At 44.2% G+C, this 19,728-nt stretch overlaps 2 protein-coding genes across 2 annotated transcripts in view; both read left to right on the top strand.

Moving 5' to 3' along the window:
• The window catches only part of LOC124387347 (obscurin-like), a 402,170-nt gene that overhangs the window by 352,978 nt on the left and 29,464 nt on the right, over positions 1-19,728 (top strand). Inside the window, exon 13 of the mRNA XM_046851649.1 lies at positions 14,952-15,227. Within this exon, the coding sequence (XP_046707605.1) occupies positions 14,952-15,227 (276 nt within the window). The remainder of the gene's footprint in view (positions 1-14,951; positions 15,228-19,728) is intronic.
• On the top strand, positions 806-12,419 carry LOC124387376 (MAM domain-containing glycosylphosphatidylinositol anchor protein 2-like). Its single transcript, XM_046851706.1, has 6 exons — positions 806-946; positions 2,300-2,341; positions 9,045-9,080; positions 9,395-9,691; positions 10,158-10,430; positions 12,329-12,419. Exons 2-6 carry the CDS (start codon positions 2,320-2,322, stop codon positions 12,349-12,351), a joined length of 651 nt encoding a protein of 216 aa, XP_046707662.1. The 5' UTR covers positions 806-946; positions 2,300-2,319; the 3' UTR covers positions 12,352-12,419.

The following is a 19,728-nucleotide window of genomic DNA, read 5'->3' as shown; positions in this document are numbered from 1 at the left end:
ACATGACCTGTGCAGCTGGTGCCACTAAATGTCTAGCTAATTTCACGTGCCTCAGAATAGTCTCCTATAACCAGAGCTCTTTTATGTTTTTCAGCAGGTGCTTCAGAGAGCAAACCTGTTAGACACGTGAAGCGGAGAGGAATGGTTCTCCTGGGGGAATGCTAACTCCACCTAGTGCATCCAGAATTTCCCCTGCAGAACCTGGACTGCTCTCACACTCAGTAAATCTCTCCAGACTCTGCATGCACTCCTCTAATGCTCAGAACTTCTCAGTCAAAGAGCAAACTAACTTTCACTTTTAACAGATACAATTATTGCTAGCGACAGAGATAGACACAAAAGTGAAAAGTCACACTTCACACACTGAACGAGAAATTACGTACCTTAATCTGGTTACTAAAGTGTGTGTTTATATTTGGGAATGGCCTCCACTTAATGCTTCAAAATGGAGTAAAGTGCTCTTCCAAAAAAAAAGAAAAAAAAAGATCAAAGCCGACGGAAAATCAAAACAACAATTTGAGATTATTTTAGGGATGAGAGATAAAAAAAGATAAAAAAAAGAAAATTTATGAACATTTGCAAACAAATAAGCAACAGGTTATTAATGTAAAAGAACATTAAGAGGGAGAAATGAATAGACTGTAAAATGTTTATCATGTGAATATTTTATATTTAAGTTTAGTTGTCTTTGGGCTGTCAGAACTGTACCAAAATAGAAGAGAAGAGGAGCGGGGGTGACCACCACTTCCCTACATAAACAGGAAGGAAAAGCAGATGTTAGTCTGTAAAAAAAGAGAAGCAAAAATGACTGTACTAAAACAGAAGAGAAACGGGAACCAGTGTGGATAAGGTCAGGATCATAGTGCTTTGCTATTTATCTTTCACTTTCAACTGCAGGATGCTACGAGTCTGCTCACACTGCCAAACCGAAGCATGACCCAAAACTGTAAGTAATCTGTAAAAAATTATCTGAATCTGCATCATAATCAGGACGGTTTAGATAAATTATTTAGACAATGTCATATTTGTAAGGAAATCCTAAGAGGCCATGCTATATATATTTATTTTTAGTTTTGGTTTTCTCGTGATCACGATTTAATTTTCTCATGATCTTGACATAACCATTGTTTCCACGTGATCAGTACTTAATTTTCTGTGTATTCAGCATGTGTTGGCCTCTTACAACATCTGTATATTTGAGGTTTTCAATACTTGAATTTATCGCTCAGAAATGCGCTTACTGCACTCAAACATGATTAGATGCTTCTTTCTCATTCTGGTTCTACTCTGACTGACAACATGCCTTCAATTCTCTGCCTTCATATAATCTGCTCCTGCCAGAATGATCAGCCCAGTCTCACTGCATCTCCTGATATAGTCACAAAATGTAATCTATTTAATTGTGTTCCTAAACACAAATTTCCCTTTTTTGTGTCACTGATGATGTCATGTATTTCAATAGGAAGTATTTTTGGTGTCTCCGCCAACGTTTTCTTTCTGCTACTGGGTTAGATTTTAGAAACTTCAACCACCATTACTCAACATTTAAGCAGAAGATTGTATCCTTGTTTTTACTGCTTTATATTCTTTAAGCTACTCGCTAATATAAACCATCGTCAGTGGTTCCTTTCAGACAAAATACAGTAAATATAATCTCCTGGTTCATTGAAAGGACTGTGTTAATTCGAGACACACATTCATTACAGTTTAACCCTAACTGTATATTTTTTGCATTATTCTCTGATAAACATGTGGAAGAAAGATTACCTTTAGTATTTCTGTCAGCATTACCCATGATCCTCTGTCTCAGTGCATAGTAAAACAAAAAAAAAGAGACGATGGATTAAAGTTTGTGATTATATCACAAGATGCCGTGAGACTGTGTTGGAATAAAGACAGCAGCAGGAGTTTCTTGTCTTGTCTTAGTCAAATCCTAACACGACCAAGTTGCTACTGTCGGGCCCTTGAGCAAGGCCCTTATCCTTCAAGTGCTTAGTTGTATAAATAACTGTAAGGGTGTCTTCCACATGACATACATGTAAATGTCTTGCTTTCTCTAAAGACTTTCCTGCTAGAAGCATGTAGATCTTAGGCTTTTGTGAACATTTGTTTGGCATACGTTTACAGTGAGATTATATGTACATTTAGATATTTTGCCTATTGTGCAGCTTTGTTACTCTTTTTTTAATACAAATTATTTTAAACGTATTAGTACATTCTCTCTCTCTCTCTCTCTCTCTCTCTCTCTCTCTGAAAACTAACTAGCAAGGTTTCAACACACTTTTGCTCTGTCTTTCAGTCACTCATTAGAGGGTCAGGATGGAACTCCCTGTGATGCTCTGTGAGTAAATGTTTTCTTTGTGTCTTCTTTAGACACAGAGTAAGTGGTAGGGTATAAAGTTGTTAATTAGTCTGGATGTTGTTAGTATTGAGTTTATTGTGTGATTTGGACATTGTGTGTACTTCAGCACAAGTTCTCAGGTGTATCAGGTGTATGTGTGTGTGTTATAAAAAGTATTCATGTGTAACTACTCTCAGTAGCTAATAGTCCAACTGGTAAGATTGCAAATAGTGCAAGTTTTAAACACATGATTTAAATCATCTATCCGTAGTTGATCTTCGATGTCCTACTGTTGTTAAAGAAAATGACTGGCTGGCGACTGTATTCTCACTAAAGGAAGTGACTGAAATGTCTTTAGCTGCTGTGGTAAACTGTGGTGGGATTTCCTGTGCAGACTTTAACAAATTCATAATAGCATTAGATCTAGGCCATACTGAGAACATGCGCTATGACTTTAATTTCTTTACTTTTATGGTAATAAAACTGATCGTTTAAAAACAAATTACTGCACATCTGTCTTTAAAATTAGCGCAATAACAGTGATCCCCGGTCAGGGAACCAACCCCAGCCACTCTTAGTGCCGGTTCCAAGCCCGGATAAATGGGGAGGGTTGTGTTAGGAAGGCTATCCAGCGTAAAAACATGTGCCAAATCAAACATGCGGATGGTCCGCTGTGGGGCCTCTCTAATGGGAGCAGCTGAAAGAAAGTTTTTAACAGTGCCACCACTTTTTATTAGTCTTCAGTATTTGATTGCTTGCTTATTTTGTAAACTTACCCCTTTTCAAATAAATTAAGTCTCTTTTTTTGATGGTTTATTTTAAAAGATTATTTTTGCAAAAATTATTTTGTATTTAATTGAGTGAAATAAGAATTTTATCCCCAACCAACTAGCAAGAATCTAGAATCTGCTTTGAGGCTGTTACTCTGCTAAGGGTACAGGAACACTTCACCACATGAATGGAGCCATGCAATGTCGAATTTTGGATTAGAACCTCCTGGCCTCAGCCAGAAGACTGAAGATGGGTCGTGAATGGGTCTTTCAGCATGACAATGACCCAAAACACCTGGCCAAAGCAACAATCTGATGTGCTTGAAACCCATTTCTGTTTTGTGCAGGTCCACAAATTCTTGTCCCTGACGTCCTTTGACAGCTCTTTGGTCTTGCCCATGGTGGTGGAGAGGTTTGAATGTAAGAGGTTGATTCTGTCACTGGTATCTTTTACATACATAACGAGTTGACGAGTTGAACTTTCTTAATTGTACAGGACAATTTGGGTCTATCAGAATTCTTGCTAATTTGGTACGGGATCATATACTTATTTCACTCAATCAAATACAAATTAATTTATAACCTTTTGAAAGTCATTAAGGTATTTTAATGGATTTCTTTCTTTCTTTGTAAAATAAACCTACCATTACATTACTAGACTGTTCATTTCTTTGTAAGGGGTAAACTTTCCCCTTGTATTCATCTGTGACTAGCTGGAGGAGATGTGAATTTAGACGTTTAAAACCAATAACTCACACTGAGTGCTTGGATCTAATTGGCTGACAAAGCTAACATATAGATCTTATAGCTATTAGTTCCCCTTCAGGAACTCGAGCTGCGTCGAAACGCTATGGGAACGCCCCTGCGTGACCACGCTCTGAACCACGTGTGAAATCTAGCCAATAGGCAAGCCGTGACGTCATAGACAGGCGACGTCGCGTAAACCAGGAAGCTACAAGATGGCTGTGCGGTGGTAGCGACATTAGCTTCTGCTCGTTCAGGTAAGCGCTTTGAGTGTGTTATCTGTGCAGTCATGAGCTTATATGCAGGCAAAATTCCGTCTGCGTGTCTCCTGCTTGCCCCGATTCATTTCGGGGGGGGTGACACGCAGCCGATGTCTTGTTTGCTTAGCTTAGAGCGTGCTTAGTCGGCTCTCGAGGGTATCGGTTGTTAGCATTTAGCCGTGCGGCTATGCGCTCCCGGCTGCGAGGCGAGCTCACGTTCCCGGGTTTGCACTCGTTTGGAAACGGTTCTTCCCGTGCGTTGCGGTGCTCCGTATTCTTCCTCCGAGGTGGGTGAATTTCGGGAGCGCTCTCGAGGTGGCGCTCTTCCTCGCGGCTTTGGCTCTCGATGGTATCGGCTGTTAGCATTTAGCCGTGTGGCTATGCGCTCGGCTGCTAGCCGAGCTCCCGTTCCCGGGATTGCGCTCGTTTGGTAACGGTTCTTCCCGGTGCGTTCGCGGTGCTCCGTATTCTTCCTCCGAGGTGGAGAATTTCAGAGAGCGCTCTCGAGGTGGCGCTCTCCTCGAGGCTTTGGCTCTCGATGGTATCGGCTGTTAGCTTTAGCCGTGTGGCTATGCGCTCGGCTGCTAGCCGAGCTCCCGTTCCCCGGGGAGAGCGCTCGTTTGGTATCGGTTCTTTTCCCGGTGTGTGTGACGCGGTGCTCCATATTTCTTCCTCCGAGGTGGATGAAATTTCGAAATTAGGGGAAGCATGCCTGGCGGCTGCTTCTTCTCCCGGTGCGGGCGGCGCAGCATTACATGTCTCTCTCCGAGGAGGTTGAGCTGGTGGATGCTGGCGAGCCTGCGGACTCCTCACAGCCTGTGCTGTATATGGAGCTCCTTGTGGTCGTGGCACGGGCCGGTCCGAGCTGGATTAGCTTGGCCGGTCGTGTGGCGGGAGCAGCGCGCCAGTGAGCTGGTTGTGCGTTTCCTGCACTGTGTCACAGCCTCAGCGCCTCCTGATCTGCGCACCGAGGTGTCTGGGTCCTGGGAGGCCCGTGGACGCGCGTGCTTTTCCGATGTTCTTTCGCTGTGCGCGAATGTTATTGGATCTGCGTGGCGCGGCTACGGACGTTGCCGCTTGTGGTGGAGATGCTAGCTAGCTATCTCTCCCGAGTGTTGCGTCTGTGACGGCTATCGGTTTGCCTCTGAGCGCCGCTTGGCTCTGGTGGGTGGCGCTGCGCGGCAGGTCAGGCTACAGGTTGCTTCCACACGATGAGTGTGTTGCAGGCATACCAGGCTGGCCTGCTATGGGGATGATGCGAGCTTCCTTCTGGCGTCATGGTGTCCCTCCTGGCCTGACCTGGTGACGCTGTGGGTAAGGGTGATTGCTGGCGGGTTCAGGAGGCGCGGTGGCGTTTCAGTGGTAGTTCCTCGCTGCTCGATGGAGCTGCTCAGCGGCAGCCGCGCCTGGTGCGTCCAGGCACAGCGAGATGGCCCGGTGAGAGAGTGTTGCCACCCGACTCGCTGGGCGGTCCTAGGGGCCCTGGCGACTCTCTAGGCCGAGGAGGCTGGACGGCCTGAGGTCGTCCTCGCCTCTGGTGAACGGGCTATGGTGCGTAGGCCTGATGGCTTGCATTTTGAGGCGGTGCGCACCTCATGCTACGGTGCTCGTCCCTCCCTGGCACCGCCGAGGCCGGTCTGTCGGCCCTGCCACAGGGTGTTCGGGACGCTGCCTCCCTCTAGCGGTTAACTCCCTTATTTCCGCTCGACAGTTCGTTGCGGATGGGTGTCATCCGCCGCCTCTCAGGGGCTTCACGGCCGCAGCACGCTGCTCCTGCCGTTCGGGTTCAGGAGGTCTGTCTGTTAGCCCTGCCACGGGTCGTGTTCAGGGCGCAGCTTCTCCAGCGGTTTGCTCCCAGTATTCCGCCCGTATGATCGCTGCGGACGGGGGGTTCCGCCGCCTCTCAGGAGGCTTCAACGGCCGCAGTACGCTGCTCCTGCCGTTTGGGTTCAGGAGGACTGTCTGTTAGCCCTGCCACGGGTCGTGTTCAGGCGCAGCTTCTCAGCGGTTTGCTCCCGTATTCCGCCCGCGTGATCGCTGCGGACGGGGGTTCCGCCACCTCTCAGGAGGTGTGGTCGGCTGCAGAGCACCGCTCCAGCCGCTCTGAGTGGGTCGGGGGCCAGCCCCGAGGGGTTGGTTCTCCCTGTGGAGACTTTCTGTCAGTCTTAGGGCTGCCTGGAGTCTCTCGGGGGTCCTGCGTACTGTGAAGAAGGGTTGCGCGATTCGGTTCGCATCTTCTCCTCCCCGGCTCGACGGGGTGTGTCCCGCCCTGGCGGGACCCGTGCAAACCCTGGTCCTGGAACAGGAGTGCGCACTCCTGGGGAAAGGGGCCATCGAGGTGGTTCCCCCTCAGTTTGCGAGTCAGGCTGCTACGGCCCGTGCTTCGTTGTTCCGAAGAAGGACGGTGGGTTGCGTCCCATTCTGGATCTCTGCTACTTGAACCACTCACTTTTGGGGCTCGGGTTCAGGTTTCTCGTTTAGAGAGGTCGTGTCTCAGGTCATGTCCAAGGACTGATTTGTCATCGCTAGATCTGGAGGTTGCATGCTCCCATGCAGCCGTCCTTCACCGCGCACGGGAGGTTCCTGAGGTTGCTTTCGGGGCGAAGCTTACCAATATCGGTCCTTCCGTGCGGCCTAGCGCCTCACCCGTGCCTTCACAGAGTGCGTGAGCAGCACTGACCCCGCTGCGGCTTCAGGGCATCCGCGTTCTGTATTATATCAGCGATTGGTTGATGGTGGCTCGTTAGACCACCTGGCGGTTTAACATTGAGGTGCTGTTCCGCCTGCATGAAGGTACTGGGGTTCGGACTGGGGCGCGGGTTGTGTGTACTTTCCCAGCGGAGGGCCACTTTCTCGGCGTGGTGTGGGACTCGGCCGAGTTGCGGGCACGGTTGTCTCCGCCCGGTTTGTAGTCATCCTCACTGCAGTCAGGAGGGTAGGGGCAGGCCGCCTGGTCACTGTGAGGCAGTTCCAGAGGCTGCTGGGTCTCATGTCGGCAGTGTCCGCATGTGGCCCCTCCAGTGGTGGCTCCGGGGCAGTAGGTTCTCCCCTGAGGGAGTCTGTGTCATCACATCAAGGTCTTACGGTGTGCCCACGAGCCTTGGTTGCATGGTAGAACCTTACGTTCTGTCCCGAGGCCCGTTTAGGGACTCCTTGTCGCCGTGTAACGCTAACGACGGGCGCTTCCATCACGGGGTGGGGAGCGGTCATGAGTGGCCACTCCTCCCAGGGTCTGTGGAGCGCCCGCCTCTTGTGGCACATAGGTTGCGGGAGGTGCTGGCAGTGTTGTTGAGTTACAACTCTTTCTCCCAGTCCTTAGAGATCGCTATGTGTTGGTCCGCTCGGACAATGCTGCGGTGGTCTCGTACATCGTCCACCGGGGACCTCGGTCTCGCCTTGCAGCAACGGGCGCAGGGGTCCTCTTGTGGTCCCGGACGAACTCCTCTCATTTAGAGCCGGTTACATCCCGGACGGTTGGATGCCTGAGCAGGCGCCCTGTCGAGACAGTGGCTGCCGTGGGGCGGTCTTGGCGAGGCTACGCCTGTCGCCTTTCCCGATTGCGCTGCTCTCGGGAGTTCTGGGAAAGTTTTGCCGGTAGGGAGTCTGTCTCCTCCGGGTAGCACCTGGTTGGCGGGCGGAACCCTGGTTCACCCCGCCCGGTGTTGTGGAGCCTGTGGCCCCTGAGGGGACACAGTTTGTAGCGGCTGTTCTCTCTACCGAGGTAGTAGAGGCCCCTCTCCACTCCAGAGCTCCCTCCATGAGGAGGTCGTATGCCGCACGATGGCGACTGTTCGCGTCACGGTGTGAGCACCATGACTTGGACCCAGATGACTGCCGGTCGGTTCAGTTCTGGTGTTTTGCAGGTACAGTTTGCCGCAGGGTTAACCCCTTCGACCCTGAGGGTTTCCGTGTTCGCTGGGTAGGTCCCATTGGTGACACGTTTCCTCCGCGGCGCCCGGAGGCTGTGGCCCGGGACACGACTCGGAGTGCCTGTCTGGGACTTGGCAGTTGCCTCGTCCCACCTGGAGTTGCCCCCTGGCATGCCCAGAGTGTTCTTACATGGGGCCAGGTGCTCCCACACGATGTGTCGTGTTACAGGCATTCTGCCCTCCTCTATTATAGCCCCCGACCAGGGGTTACGAGACCCGGCTGTGTCCAGTGCGAGCACTGGGTGCTTATCTCCACAGGACGAGTCCTTGGAGGTGGTTGGTGCAGTTGTTCGGCTGCGAGTCCTGGTCCCCGCCCCGATCGCGGTCAGGGCTCACCCCGCCGGAGTGTGGCGGCCTCTGCGGCCGGGTGCACATGAGTGTCACTCCGGGACGTCTGTGACGCTGCGGGTTGGTCCACCCGCTGACCTTTGTCAGGTTCTATGGCCTCGACCTCAGAGCCACCCCGGGCTCCTCTGTCCTACGTGCTGGTGCCGAGGCCCTCACTCTTTGGCAGGGTCTGGTCAGTGTGGCGTGATTGGACACTCGTTCCCATAGCGTTTCGACGCAGCTCGAGTTCCTGAAGGGGAACGTCTCAAGGTTACGAACGTAACCCTAGTTCCCGAGGGAACGAGACGCCGCGCTCCATGCCACACTCCTGCATCCCGCGGCGCTTACCTTCTCTTTGCAGAAGCTAATGTCGCTACCACCGCACAGCCATCTTGTAGCTTCCTGGTTTACGCGACGTCGCCTGTCTATGACGTCACGGCTTGCCTATTGGCTAGATTTCACACGTGGTTCAGAGCGTGGTCACGCAGGGGCGTTCCCATAGCGTTTCGACGCAGCGTCTCGTTCCCTCGGGGAACTAGGGTTACGTTCGTAACCTTGAGACGATACTGGCATAGTTAAATCTTTTGGGGTACAGTTGTCTAAAATGTGCTGTTATTATTAATATTTTCAATATTTACTTCATTCTTTTTTTTCATGTTTTTTTTTTATTAAGTGTTGGTTGTATGTATACCAGTGGCTCATGTTCAAGGTACGGTATTTAAAATATCCTTCATATTATGTATATTTGATTTCATTTGGGGCTGAAAATTTGTTTTTATAGCTCCAAACAAAGCAATTAACATTAAATCAGTTATTCCTATTCTTTGTTCTCATCTCATCTTAATTTATAATAAATTCATGGTAGTTCTACATTCACATAAATAAAAAACTTTAATTTATAATTAAAAACTGTTCTAATTTGTAAATTAAGTTTAGACATGAATAATAAATAAAATAAATAAATAATGTTTTGCACTGCTTAAATACTTTACAATATTATTAAACATAAACCTTTTTTTATAGGGCGTCCTAAAGCCGTGTTGTCCATAATTCCTGATTCACATGTACTAATTGGAGAGCGTGTTGTTCTTAAATGTGAAGTTCAGGGAAGAAGAGGTGCTCAGTGGATATACAGCTGGTATAAAAATAATAACAGACTCTCAGAGGAAGAGGATGGTGACTACACATTCAGACCAATAATGGGGTTATTAATAATCCAGTTTGTTAGTGAGTCTGACAGTGGTGACTACACCTGCAGAGGACAAAGACGTGACTCTTGGAGATCAAAGATCAGTGATGCTGTTACACTGACGGTATTAGGTGAGTCTGTGGGTGTTTCTTTTATTATTCAATAAAAGAAATATATATATTTTATTATGTTGCCCTTTTTTTTAGGGTTCAGAATTGAGCTGCCAGTTACTGAGTCCATGTTTGATTAATGTTAGCGTTTGATTAATGTTAGCGTAACGTTTCACAAGAATCTTCATCATATCTAATGTCATTTAATTTGGTAATTTAAATATTTTATAACTTTGTTTGCTATTTTCAAAATTCAATGACTGCCAACATCAGTCACTATATTCAAGAGTTTATTGCTACTTATGCTTGTATGTGTCCTTTAAATTACCGTAAACCATGTTTTACACTTCAGTCCAATCATAAATTATATCATATGAAATATATACTGAATTCAGGCAATGTAAGAAACCTGCAATACAAGAAATATTCTGTTTTTAATATTTAAGTGAAACGCAGCTCTGACACCTTCAGTATTTCATCCCAACAGCAATTACCAAACCAACTGTAAGAGTGAATCCTCAACGCTCTGTCTACACTGAAGACACCATCACTCTGAGCTGTGATCTGCAACAGTCGACTGAATGGGGGATTTTTTGGTACAAAGATTATCAGGACTTACAGCTTCACAACGGTGAAAATGCAAACACATTTAACGTGACGGTTGCGAATGAAGGAGAAACAGTGTACCAGTGTCGCGCACACAGGAAAAACTACATATACTACACAGAGCATAGTGATCCTGTTGAGATTATAGTGAGAGGTATGGCATGTGTATTTTTTATTTATATTTTTTACAGGTGTGTTACAAAAAAAAGCTCTAACAAACAATAAACAATTATTGTTATTCCTGGGTATTCCAGAATGTCATGAATCATCAATAGGCAAAATTAATATGTAAATATTTATAATCATGTTATTTTAAAAGATAAAAAGTGAAAAAAGCTGTAATTTTCCAAAATATAAAGTCTTAAGGACAGCGGTGTTTTGTAGTTTCTGTGCAAAATTATGAGTTGCAATTTATTCCTCTGTTAAGGAAAAGAGTGCGGGTGGACAAAAGAGGACACATGAAGAAAATAATTAGCATTTTGTGGTGGAAACAGGAAGTCAGACCCTCCCAAAATTTGCCACAGGAAAGAGGGTAAACCTAAGAGCAGAGTTGGACTCGGGTTCATAGATGGGCACAGTGGTAAAAACTATGAGAGGCAGGCCAGACAAAATTCAAGTCCAAGGAAAATGGACTGAGGTAGAAGGGGAACTCCTACTAAACAAAATTATAAATGCAACACTTCTTTTTTGCCCCCATTTTTCATGAGCTGAACTCAAAAATCTAAGACTTTTTCTATGTACACAACAGGCCTATTTCTCCTAAATATTGTTCACAAATCTGTCTAACTCTGTGTTAGCGAGCACTTCTCCTCTGCTGAGATAATCCATTCACCTCACAGGTGTGGCATATCAAGATGCTGATTAGACGGCTTGATTATTGCACAGGTGTGCCTTAAGCTGGCCACAATAAGAGGCCACTCTAAAATGTGCAATTTTACTGTATTGGTGGTAGAGGGGGTCTCCGAAAACCAGTCAGTTTCAGGTGTGACCACATTTTGCCTTACACATTTAGCCCTGTAAAGTAAAAACTAGGATTCAGAGTGTCAGATGCCATCGAATGTGAGTCGCTGCAGTCAGGTCGAGACCCCGATGGGGATGAGGAGCATGCAAATAAGCTTCCCTGAGACACTTTTTGACAGTTTCAGCAGAAATTGTTGCTGCAGCTGTCTGGGTGGTTGGTCTTAGACAGTCTTGGAGGTGAAGATGTTGGACGTGGAGGTTCTGGGCTGGTGTGGTCACATGGGGTCTGTGGTTGTGAGGACGGTTGGATGTACTGCCAAATTCTCTGAAACACTTTTGGAGACAGGTTATGGTAGAGAAATGAACATACATTTCACAGGCAACAGATCTGGTGGACATTCCTGCAGTCAGCATGCCAATTGCACACTTCCTCAAAACTTCATCTGTGGCAGTGTGCTGTGCGATAAAACTGCACATTTTACAGTGGCCTTTTATTGTGGCCAGCCTAAAGCACAACTGTGCAATAATCATTCTGTCTAATCAGCATCTTGATATGCCACACCTGTGAGGTGGCAAACGAGAAGTGCTCACTAACACAGACAGATTTGTGAACAATATTTGAGAGAAATAGCTGTTTGTGTACATAGAAAACTTTCAGCTCATGAATTCAGCTCATGAAAATGGGGGCGGAACAAAAGTGTAACATTCATTATTGTGTTCAGTATATATATATATATATATATATATATATATATATATATATATATATATATATATATATATATATATATATACACAGTGGGAAATTAAACACTGATGGTAACAATAAACAGGGAACGATATAAAAGCACAGAATGGTGACATCTAGTGGAGGAAAAAAAGATGACAAATATAAATTCCAGCAGAACCCTGAAAGATCCAAAAAGAAGGCAAAAATACACAGTATAAGGGATGTATGAAACCAGAATTTCCAAGCAGATAGAGTTGATAAAAGTGTCCTCACAATTATACTGTTTCTATTTCTTCCTTATTCATTAATGAAAAATATTTAATCATGAAAGTTTTATTGCAGTATTGTCTTTCTTCAGGAAGACCCAAACCGGTGGCATCTATAATTCCTGATAAACAGGTGTTCAGTGGAGACACTGTCACTCTGAGATGTGAGATACAGGATGAAAGTGTATCTAGGTGGCAGTACAGCTGGTATAAAGATGCTTCACTCAGTCCTGTCAGTAGTGTACAGATGTACACAATCAGTAGTGTTGAAGTGACACACACAGGTAAATACACCTGTAAAGGAAGAGAGAGTGGAGGCTCACGTTCCTCACACCTCAGTGATGCTGTTACACTGACTGTATCAGGTGAGTGTGTGAAGTGTTTTTAGAGACACATGAAAATGTTTAAATAGACATTTATGAAATGCTGCTTATTGTGTGGAAAATATATTTAGAAATGAATGTTTTGTTTGCTTCTTCCAGTGACTAAAGCTAAGTGCTAAAAATCAGTTCCATAGAGACCGTAGCCTACACCCTCCAGGACACTTCACCTGGATTTAGATGTGGGGTTATTGTCAGGAATATCCCCTTTGCTTTATTTGTGGCTGCATGTAGTGTGGAAGCTAAAATGAAGCGCATGTCTGCTCAGTGCTCTGTTTTTGTTATGCCTTTGTATTGATTCATTCATATTATATCTCCACCCTATCTGTTCATTGATCCTTATTTTCATGTGTCTGTTCTCAGATGTTTCATGTTCTCATGTATGATTAACGTGTGTGTGTGTGTATACTCCTTTGTATTCTAACTCGCCTAATTATAGTGATTAATGAGCTGTTTTTTGTTTGTCCATGTTTATTTAAATTAAATTTTTTTTTATTAAGGTTCAAGATTTTGATTTAGTTTCATTTTCTCGGTTCACAGTCTTGTTTTTGTCCTTGTATTGCTGTTTGCCTATTGCTCGGCCCTTGCCTGTCTCAAGATCATGACTTTGCCTAGTGATTTAGAAGATTATCTGCCTGTTTATTTATTAAACACTTACCTACAATTGCATCTGCACTCGCTGTTGTGTATATTTTAATGACTGACAATTTATATTTGAAAGATAGAATTTCAATTTAATATTGACTGATCTCAGATCTTTTTTCTTTTATAGTTGATATCTGCTCATTTTCCCTATACAAGTATTTCTATATCACTGATATACACTAATTACACATTCAACAAGACAGTTTATGTCCTTTGCAATTTTCCCACAGAAAGACCCAAACCAGTGGCATCTATAAATCCTGATAAACAGGTGTTCAGTGGAGACACTGTCACTCTGAGATGTGAGATACAGGATGAAAGTGTATCTAGGTGGCAGTACAGCTGGTATAAAGATGCTTCACACAGTCCTGTCAGTAGTGTACAGATGTACACAATCAGTAGTGTTGAAGTGACACACACAGGTAAATACACCTGTAAAGGAAGAGAGAGTGGAGGCTCACGTTCCTCACACCTCAGTGATGCTGTTACACTGACTGTATCAGGTGAGTGTGTGTGTGTTTTGGATACACATGAAAATGTGCAATAAGATGTTATTTAAAAGCTGCTTTCTTTATATACAAAAAAACTAAAAAAGAAAGGTTTTGTTTTTTTCTATATAACAGAGAGACTACAGGCAGTACTGAGTGTATCTCCACAGAACTGGCTGATTGAAGGAGACTCAGTGACTCTAAGCTGTGAGGTTACAGACTCCTCTACAGACTGGACATTCAGCTGGTACACAGTTGTTCCCTTTAGAGACGGTGTAACTGCAATAAAAAACAATCGTGGCTTTATCATGTATGTGGAGCTTCTCTCAGACAGCAGCAGAGGATCTGGAGGCTTCTACACTCTCAGTCCTTCTGCTCTTCATCACACAGGAGTTTATGTGTGTAGAGGAGAGAGAGGAGAACCAGCCTTTCATACACAGTACAGCAATCCACAGTCACTTTGGATCACCGGTGAGGAAAATGATGCGTTGTCTTGACAAGTATACATGATGTATACAAATGTATACTGTAAAATACAAAAGTGTAACTGCAACTTGCATTTTGTTACATTTGCAAGACATTACATTTTCAGCATTTAGCAGACGCCCTTGTCCAGAGCGACGTACAAAAGTGCTTTGCTAAGAAACCTGTTGCCTATATCTGAGGCAGAGAAGCTCGTCCATGTGTTCATGACCTCCAGACTGGACTAATGTAATGCATTCCTAGGTGGTTGGCCTGCATTGTTAATAAACAAGCTACAATTTGTCCAGAATGCAGCAACCTCTGCAGCAAGTGTTCTCACAAGGTCAAGAATATATCTCCATATAACCCCAAATTTATCATCCCTACACTGGCTAACTGTTAAGTTTCGAATCGACTAAAAAGTATTGTTACTAACCTACAAAACCCAGTCCAGTCTTCTAAATCAGAATGTATTTATTGATATAGACCCCAAAGTACTTTTGTAAGTGGCTCTGGAAATAGGAAACTACCAAATACCATACATATAATTATCCCACTATGCAATGCATTTCTTCGGAATGTACTGTAATCCAGTACACTGCTCCAGTGGTCTTATTGCTTGTAAAACAATTATATATAATAATAGTGTTTTACTGTTAAATAGTACTGTATGTATTTGCTTAGCATCAAATTTTATTGCATTATTATCTTTCTTTCTATGCAAATGACTCTTGTGTATTTAAGGTGAATCTCCTCCAGTGTCTCTGATCATCAGTCCCAGCAGAACTCAACACTTTATTGGTGGCTCTCTCTCACTGAGCTGTGAGGACCAGAGTAACTCTACTGGATGGACAGTGAGACGATACACAGACAGTGAAGGAGTTTTAGATTGTTCACAGTGGGGATCTGTTACAGGATCTACATGTATCATCAGCTTCCTCTCCACATCCTACACTGGAGTTTACTGGTGTGAGTCTGAATCTGGAGAAAACAGTAATCCTGTCAACATCACAGTTCATGGTGAGTCTTCATGTAGTGGGTTTATTGTTAATGGAAAAGTGAAATGTTTAATTGAGGATGTTAAATGTTAAATTAGGGATAATAAACATTTGGTAATAAGTGTATTTGCTAGTAGTAGCACTAGTAAATAAATTAGCAGTAAATCAAACAGCCAGAGGTGTAAAAAAATGTATTTCTTTTTAATATGAGTTTAGTTGTACAGTGTTCTAATGCTTAAATTCTTGTATCTCTTCATTCCTCAGTTTCAGGTTTTAGATCCACTTGGAGAACAGTAGGAGTGGCAGTTGGACTGGGATTTTTGTTTATTGGCCTAATAAGCTTAATGACTTTAATGTGGTCCTACAAAAGAAAAAAATGTGGAACCTATACATTTAGTTTAGTTCAGAATATCCCCTTGCATTATAAGATGAACTCGACACAGCTCTCAAGTACAGAGGTGTCTTATGGTGTTTAACACACTGTACTGTGTTCAGATTAAGTTATGCAAAGTTCAAGAAAAGGCAAACAGGAATAATTAGATAAGACCTTAACACATTCAGTCAGCCACTGGAGGTGGGGTTCAGTGTCAAAATATGCCAGGCATATGGGCCACCCCAGAATGCGAGAGGGCCCCAAATCACTACTTTGGAATTATTCTTATAATAATAATAATAATAATAATAATAATAATAATAATAATAATAATAATTACTATTATTATTATTTTATAATTGTTTTTTCTAATTATATATTTTTGAAGCAAACTCAAGAATACTTTCTTTGTAATAGTAAGTGTTTACTTTTAATAAAAAAAAAGGCATTGAATAATATGGTATTGTGAGAGTCTTGTATGCTATTTGCATTATCATAATTAAGTTCCCAATGGTTTAATGGCAATGATGTGATAGAAGAGTATCTGTGAGAGTGAAAGGGAAAGTTTATAGGACTGTGGTGAGACCTGCGATGTTGTATGGTTTAGAGACAGTGGCATTGACTAAAAGACAGGAGGTGGAGCTGGAGGTAGCAGAGCTGAAGATGTTGAGGTTTTCGTTGGGATTGATGAGGATGGAGGGTCAGCGCATGTAGGCCATTTTGGAGAAAAGGTGATTGAGATGGTTTGGACATGTGGAGAGGAGGGACATGGGGTATATTGGTAGGAGAAAGCTGAAGATAGAGCCACCAGGAAGAAGGAAAAGAGGTAGGCCAAGGAGGTGGTTTATGCAGGCAGCTGCTGAACCTCGCTTCAATATGCAGACTCATTACCGTCATTGTTCAGGATGATGACTGTAGTGTCATCTGCAAACTTCAGGAGCTTAACAGAGGGGTCTGTAGAGATGCAGTCGTTAGTGTACAGGGAGAAGAGCAGTGGGGAGAGAAAACATCCATGGGGCACCAGTGTTGGTATGGCTGCTTGAATGAATTTTCCCAGTCTCAGTCAGAAAGCTGGTGATCCACAGAGAGCTGGGCTAGTTTAGTTCGGAGGAGGGTTGGGATGATGGTGTTGAAGGCCGAACTAAAGTCAATGAACAGGATCCTCACTAAATCCCTGGTTTGTCCAGATGATGCAGGATGAAGTGCAGCCCCATGTTCACCGCATTGTCCACAGACCTGTTTGCTCGGTAAGCAAACTGCAGGGATTCAGCAAGGGTCTAGTAATGTCCTTCAAATAAGCCAACACCAGTCTTTAAGTCCAGTAATTTTAGATTTCTTTGGAATGGTGTCGAGAAAAATATTTTAATCAACCATATCTAGCAGAGTTATAATCAAACTAATATTATCAAACTAAATTAACCTAATTAACTTACTAAAGCAATATAGAACTTATTAGATGTAGTTTGACAAAACACTATTTGATCTATATGTTAATCAAACCTTTATTTACATCAAGTATTAATAATAATAATAAGGTATTTACATGTGTGAGTAGGATAGAATCTGACTGAATGTTATGAGTGTATGGAATAGACAAAGAAGGACAAGAAACAAACTTGAGGGAGATTAAGCATCTTTATTGACATAGCGGGGTGTACGGGGTTCTGTAGCAGCAGGGGACATGAAGGAGTAGCTGAATCTAGGCCCAGGTGAAGACACAGAAGCATGGACAGGGGACATAAAAGCGTAGCTTGGTCCAGGGATGGGTGAAGACACAGGAGCACGCTGGTTTGGCGGAACGGGAGAAGCAGGGAGAGAACCAGTGGTAGACCAGTGTGAAGGATAGGGAGAAAACTGTGGTGTCGTGTCAGGAAAACAGGAGCAGTCGTGACGACGGCTGAGATCAGGGGAAGTCTGTGTACTCCCATCGAGCATTGTAAAGCCCCGCGCAATGCGAGGAGGCACGAAGGCATTAGCTGGGATATTTGGGCTGGAGAGCTGTTCTAAAAAATGAGTAAACTCAGCAGCAAGAGAGGAGAGCTGAAATTGGCGGTACTGTCTGCGAAGAGCACCCAGGGCCGATGGTCTGGGAGGCAGGGGTGGTTGAGCTGATCGGCGTGGTGGAGCTGGGGAATGAGACCAACAGAGATAAGATGTTAAAATAGGGAATATCATAGTGACGGTTGAGCACAAGTAAAGGATAACACTCAAGAAAATCATATACACTGAGTAACAATCAGTTCAGAATGCACAAGTTAAAATATAACTTAGGCGCTTACAACCATTAATTAATCAAGCATAGTATGCAAACAAACTAAAAACAATGTTATAACTCAATCAAATGAAAGTAGAATAGCAGAACAGCATTATAAAAGAATAAAACATAACACTTACCCATTGCAAATGCAGGAGGACAAAATAGGCCGTAAAAGGTTGTTCACACTTGAAAGACTGAAGAATGTATGGTTAAAACCAGAGAAAAGTAAAAGCCTTTTATACTCACTCATATTTTTTTTTATATAAAATTATGGGCCGGAAAATAAGGGGAACTGAAAAACACAGGAACTCCAAATATGGTATTGTTGAAAGAATGAACGCCAAGGCCAAAGATAAGGGGAATTGACAAGGAAGGCAAAATTCAGAGACATAAGGGAATTATGGACAAAGAAGGTAAGACCGAGACATAAGGGAATTCTTCAAGGTCAAGGAAGTAGAAAAAATAGTAAGACACGGTGGCCACAAGGTATAAATACGAGCGTGGAACAGCAGTCAGTGTACTTCTTCACTTTGGCATGCTTTGTCATTTGTTGATGTGCTGTTCATTTTGATGTGAAGTACCCAGCTTTTATTGAGCTCATTGAAACCTGCATGGAATAAAGAAGTTTTGCTTTTACTCATCCAGGACTGAGGATCCTTCATTGGCGGTTTGTGTCTATTATATTTGTGTTTTTTCTAGAATTGGCTGGGCATTATTGGGAATCCTCTGAGCAAAGAAATCCACCCTCGATGTGTCGCCTCAGAGACGGGCTCTGAGTTCCGACATATTTATTGGCGCCCAACGTGGGGCCCTGAAGGTCAGCACAAAGGTCGAAAACCTGAACAGGGGACCGAGCATCCTGTGGGCTGCAGCCGTTGGAAACAAAATTCAGAGAAAAAGGTAAGCAGACACCTGTTATACTCAAAGTCTGTGATTAGTAACTGTATGCCTATGAGGTTGTCGGCCCCGGGGAGGGTATAGACTGCTGGCCTAGGGCCAAAGAACTATCGGGTGGAAAATTAGTGTTGGATGAGTATAAGCAAAAGTAAAGACATAAGTTGTGAGGTGGAGAGTCACTGCGTATAGAGACGCAGGGTGGGACCCACGTGAATAAAGTTGTGAGGTGGAGAGTCACTGCGTATAGAGACGCAGGGTGGGACCCACGTGAAACTACGGCTAATTGTTTGTACCTTAGTCTGTCGGACTTTCCATATGGTCTAATTAGGTTGCAGACTAAGCAGACCGAGAACGTGTAAACCCAAAAGTGAGATCTTGGTGATTCGGGTGCAAGTCCCGATGTGAGAAGGTAACACTTCTCATATAGTCTAAAACAGGAAAGATACCATAGGTCTTTACTAGGGGATCCAGGTTCGTAACCTGGGGTGGAAAGGGTACATTTAAAAGGTCGTGAGTTGTCAGGCTCGGAGAGTCACCGTTACGAGTACGGGGTGGGACCCGAGGATATTGAGATGAAGTGATGGCCATGTGTACATGTACGGTAAAAAGAGAAACGTTGTAACTGCAGTTGTGTAAGTGTTGTTGTCATATTGTTCGGGAAAAGCGTGTTTCTGTAAAACCGGATTTATAGTTGTGTTTTCCGTATGTTGATGTTTTGTCTATGAAATTATATGTATGCCTGTGTTTGTATTGTTGCTTGCTGTTTGCTTACGCTGCTTGGGATGATGCTGAGATTGTGAGTATACTCATATTCTTGGACGAGAGACAGAGCAGGAGAAAGAGGGGGCGCGGGCACGCGCATACAGACACGGAGCGCACGAGGGGGGGTGCGCATGCGCATAGGCGCACGGAGTATAACACACACACACACACACACACATAGTGTTCGCTCGCTGACACACATACACATACATGCATACACTCGGACATACACAG

Source organism: Silurus meridionalis, chromosome 6 (assembly GCF_014805685.1).
Source record: "Silurus meridionalis isolate SWU-2019-XX chromosome 6, ASM1480568v1, whole genome shotgun sequence".
In the NCBI taxonomy this organism is placed as follows: domain Eukaryota; kingdom Metazoa; phylum Chordata; class Actinopteri; order Siluriformes; family Siluridae; genus Silurus; species Silurus meridionalis.
This window is presented reverse-complemented; position numbering and strand designations above follow the sequence as displayed.

Bases quoted from the DNA above. Each gene is read 5' to 3' on its own strand.
- LOC124387376 (XM_046851706.1), top strand. From the start codon at position 2,320: ATGGAACTCCCTGTGATGCTCT. The intron at 2,342-9,044 runs GTGAGTAAATGT...TTTTTTATTAAG, and splicing joins GGAACTCCCTGTGATGCTCT to TGTTGGTTGTATGTATACCA. The intron at 9,081-9,394 runs GTACGGTATTTA...CTTTTTTTATAG, and splicing joins ACCAGTGGCTCATGTTCAAG to GGCGTCCTAAAGCCGTGTTG.